We start from the raw sequence: 4,336 nt of genomic DNA, 5'->3' as shown, positions 1-4,336 counted from the left end.
GTTTAAATTGTAGGATTTTAGGATATGAAAATTTTACAATTTAAATCTTATCAACGCAGGGCAGGGCGGGGATGGGGTGAGACGGGTCTTAAAAGTCTAAACTCATCCCCACCTCGCCCTATGGTGCAGTGCTAAAATCTCCCCCCATCCCCACCCCACCACCTTTGCGAGGCGGGAAAAACGCACACGAGTCAAAGCAGGGAGGGGCAAGTCAAGAGGGGCAGGGCAAAATTGCCACCCTACCCACCACAGCCACCACTAAATCTCCACCCCTGAAACCCATACACCACCAATTTGATCCAACCAAAAATGTGTCAGACAAGAAAAGATAGATTAGAGAGAAACAAAAACCATAGAGAGAAGATGGAGAGATGGAGAAGAGGGAGACTAAAATAGAGAGAATAGGGAGACACAGTGGAGATTTAAGATAGAGAAGAGGAAGAGTCAAACGAGAGAGAAATGGAAAAGAATAAAATATTTATTTTTAAGTTTACATTACGTGAACAATGATGTTACATGTATGCAACCTTACTGTTCATTGAATGTAAAAAAATTTGTGTTTATAAACTCAAATGGAGCCTGATGTTAAGAATTTAGAAGGTAAAATAGCACCGACAACCCCAAAGCTAATGCCGTAACAATGCTAAATGCCTTAAAGGGCGCCCGCAGCTTAAAATAAAAATTCCCGCCACATTCTTAATCAGATTCAGAAAGCTCACATTTTTTATTTTTTTTTATATACAGGAGAAAGCTCACATTTCAATTACAAACAAAAAACACTCATCTGGAAAACTTGTTTCACACACTCTCTCTCTCCCGATCCCTTCGCAGTGTTCTTCGAATTTGACGTCGTCGTGTTCCTGGGCAAAACGGTTCGTTTCGATGGTATGATCATTAATCACTCCCTTTCAAACCCTAATCTCATCTCTGATTTGTTCTCTAATTTACTCTTTGGACAATTTAGGATTTATATCTATATTTTATTTCTCTTTTGAGCTTTTGGTTGATGTATTCCGATATAGTTTATAATTATGAACTTAGCATCCATTTCTCTGTCCGTACATTATTTGCTCTGTTTGGTTGCTGAGAAAATCGAGCAAATTATGATTTTTACTAATATTCTGAAATTTGGAAAGCAAAAGGAATTTTCTCAGTTGAGTCTGATACAATTACTCGGCTTAAATGAGGTACAGTGTTTTTTTTTTTTTTTTCTTTTTCGAAACTATAATTAGATTTGATTAACTAGTTTCCTCAGCTACCAAAACAAGGGATAGGGGGATTTCATTGGATTCTAGGTTTTCTTTTTCTTTGTTTATTAATTTTCATTTTCAGTCCTTTGGTTAATTCGTTGAGGCTCTATTGTCTGTTTAGTTGCTAAGAAAATCTAGAAAATTATTTTGTTACTCGGAAATTTAGAATGCAAAAGGGATTTTATCGGTTGAGAAAATCTAGTAAATTCTCTCTCTCTCTCTCTCTCTCTCTCTCTCTCTCTCTGAATATGATCCATTTCAGAGGGATTTTAAGTTCTCGATTTTGGTACTCCATGATAGTGTATTTAATGAACTCTTCTTCATTTGTGGTGCAGTCTAAGAAAAGGGGTCTTTCATTGGAAGAGAAGCGTGAGAAGATGCTTCAAATATTTTATGAGTCTCAAGACTTCTTCCTTGTGAGTTTATTGTTTGTTACGGGCGAAGCTATTCTATTTTTACTCGTAATCTTGTTTTGGGATAGTGCATTTACTCTTTGACACAATTGTTTTAAGATGTAAACTTCCCTTTGAAATTACTGGTATTTGTCACACATGTACTGGACCATTAAGGAATGGAAAAAGTTTGTCTTTTTCATGCGGATTTATGAAATTTTCTATTATGTTATACAGTGGTGGCCATTTCTTTGTAATTTTATACTTCTATTTTATTTATCTTTTAATTCAAGAAATTACTTACATACCTTTATTATGAGAAACTTGCAATGTTCATATTTTTGGCTGATTATTTCAGCTAAAGGAGCTTGAGAAGTTGGGCCCCAGGAAAGGTGTGATTAGTCAGTCTGTGAAAGATGTTGTCCAAAGTTTAGTGGATGATGACCTTGTTTCGAAAGACAAGATAGGAACTTCTGTAAGTGACCACATTTTTAGATGGTCTTTGTATGTGCTATGTAGCTCTGTGGCAGATAGCATGAGATATCTTGCATGCACAAGTACAGTTTGCAGATAGTTTTTAATGAAAGATTATAATATTTTACAAATAGTGATTTATGTCTCCATGATATGGAACTCATAATTTTGAAAATTTAGGTATACTTTTGGAGCCTTCCTAGTTGTGCTGGAAATCAGGTGAATTTTTAATGTTTTTCTTGTTAACCTCTTTGAGATTTTTTATTGGTGTCAGTTTTCTAAAACATATTGATGTAACTTCATTTTATTATTCTGATCTTGTTGCCCAGCTGAGGAATGTGTATCACAAACTTGAATCTGATCTCCAAAGCAGTAAGAAGCGGCTTGCAGAACTAGTTGACCAGTGTAATGCACTAAAGAGGGGACGAGAGGAATCTGTGAGTCCATTTCATCCTGTCCCTCATTAAGGTTAAAGATGAGGTGTTTGTCTTTGTATATCTGACTCTAAAGTTTTAACAGGATGAACGTGAGGAGGCCTTAGCTGAGCTAAAAGCCATTGAGAAAAATTATCTTGCGCTGAAGGTTGGATTATATCCAGCTCCCTTCAAAATGCATCAAGAAACATAAATAGTTTTTTCAAGTTTGTGATTACAATTAATGTATGTTTTCAGGATCAGATGGGACAGTATATGGAAAATGATCCAGCTGCCTTTGATGCAATGAGTTAAGAAATACTTATACCTCAATCTTCATGCTTAAACTGTGCTATAAATTCACCTTTATCAAATCTAACAATCAACATTAACCTATGCATACTGATCATTTAATAAAAATGTTGGCAGAGGAGGCAATTGAAATCACCCATGCAGCAGCTAACAGATGGACAGGTTTACCTTCTATACAAATATTTCATCACCCCCCCCCCCTGCCACAACTTTCCAGTGCATGGTGAACTCTAATAGTGATCTTCTTTCATTTTCATTGTTGTGGGTTAAAATTCCATAGATAACATCTTCACACTGCGGCAGTGGTGTTCAAACAAGTTTCCTGAGGCCAAAGAGCAGCTTGAAAACATGTACAAGGAGGTAATATTACTCGATTTTTTTTTTTTCAATCTGCATGTTCATATACTTGCAAATGGTGCAGACAAATAAATCCCACCATTCCCCCTTCAGCATTGGATGGTGGCGTTCCTACTTCCTTTTCCTTGTGTATGGGCTGGCACACTCAAACTGTGTTAATTTGAACAATAAGCTTATAGCTATTATTCTGATCCAAACACTCCATAGCAATTGTGCATCCAAATTTTATCAGATTTGTTTTTTTCATAAATGAAAAAACATGGAGCCAACCACAACATATAACTCCCTGACTCAATGCATCCTGCACCAAGCTTAAGGCAAAGCAGTGAAGCTTTATCTTTTTTCTTTGCATAAAAGGGCACCTGTTTTTCTCCCTGGCCATTCCTCATTGATTAGATTGAAATGAAAGTACACCCATATTTTTTAGGAAGTTTTCTATGATTTCTGTTTTAATTATCCATGTCAACCGCAACTGCACGCATGTGTTTGAGGCTAGTAACCTTGTTTGCCAGGTTTCTCTCTTCTCTCTGATGTCATGCTTTTAAATCTAAATGCAGGTTGGAATAACTGATGATTTTGACTATTTGGAGTTATCAGCAGTTCCACTTGGTGCAGCTGCTGATTAGAAGCTTGATGGCCAGTTTTTATGGACAGGGAGGGAGGGAGAGTGGAGTCGAGTTGAAGACAGTTGGCCGGAAATTGCAACCCCATCCATCCAAATTGGCCATGAAGGAAATCATAAGGCAATGTGAAGTATGCCTTATATTTCTTTTTAAAAATTGAGCTCTACTTCACAAATTGGCACCTAGCCTTGTGACCCTTTCCTTAAGTTTGATATTCAATGAAATCAAACAGTGTTTTAATTCCCAATGTTGTAGAGCTAACCTGTGAACATTTGATTGAATGGAAAATTTCTTGTTTCTGATGGTGGCCTCTCTTACACTCTTATACCTTAATATATAAAAAATGTGAGTTATTCTACATTGATGAGTTTCTACTCCACATGATGAAAATAAGTTTATAGATTTAATGAGTGCTCACAAGTCACATCCTAGCGTTGTACACCCTTATTGCTTGAAATTCTTTTAAAATTTTCATAATCCCATTTTCCAAGCAACATATGTGGTGTATTCCTTCT

General features: G+C 36.4%; 1 protein-coding gene across 2 annotated transcripts; it reads left to right on the top strand.

Moving 5' to 3' along the window:
• Positions 1 to 597: 597 nt before the first annotated feature.
• Positions 598 to 4,123, top strand: LOC142607047 (meiotic nuclear division protein 1 homolog). 2 transcript variants are annotated; one of them, XM_075778459.1, is made up of 10 exons: positions 598 to 885; positions 1,586 to 1,666; positions 2,001 to 2,117; positions 2,297 to 2,335; positions 2,446 to 2,553; positions 2,636 to 2,698; positions 2,788 to 2,839; positions 2,959 to 3,003; positions 3,122 to 3,201; positions 3,756 to 4,123. In XM_075778459.1, the coding sequence occupies exons 1-10, from the start codon at positions 883 to 885 to the stop codon at positions 3,822 to 3,824; spliced, it is 657 nt and encodes a 218-aa protein (XP_075634574.1). In that variant the 5' UTR covers positions 598 to 882; the 3' UTR covers positions 3,825 to 4,123. The 2 variants fall into 2 exon arrangements, with proteins under 2 accessions (XP_075634574.1, XP_075634579.1); XM_075778464.1 differs by lacking the exon at positions 598 to 885 and adding an exon at positions 1,139 to 1,187.
• The last annotated feature ends 213 nt before the right edge of the window (positions 4,124 to 4,336 follow it).

This window comes from Castanea sativa, chromosome 1 (assembly GCF_040712315.1).
Source record: "Castanea sativa cultivar Marrone di Chiusa Pesio chromosome 1, ASM4071231v1".
Classification (NCBI taxonomy): Eukaryota; Viridiplantae; Streptophyta; class Magnoliopsida; order Fagales; family Fagaceae; genus Castanea; species Castanea sativa.
Note: the sequence above shows the minus strand (reverse complement) of the source record. Positions and strands in the feature narration are given on the sequence as shown.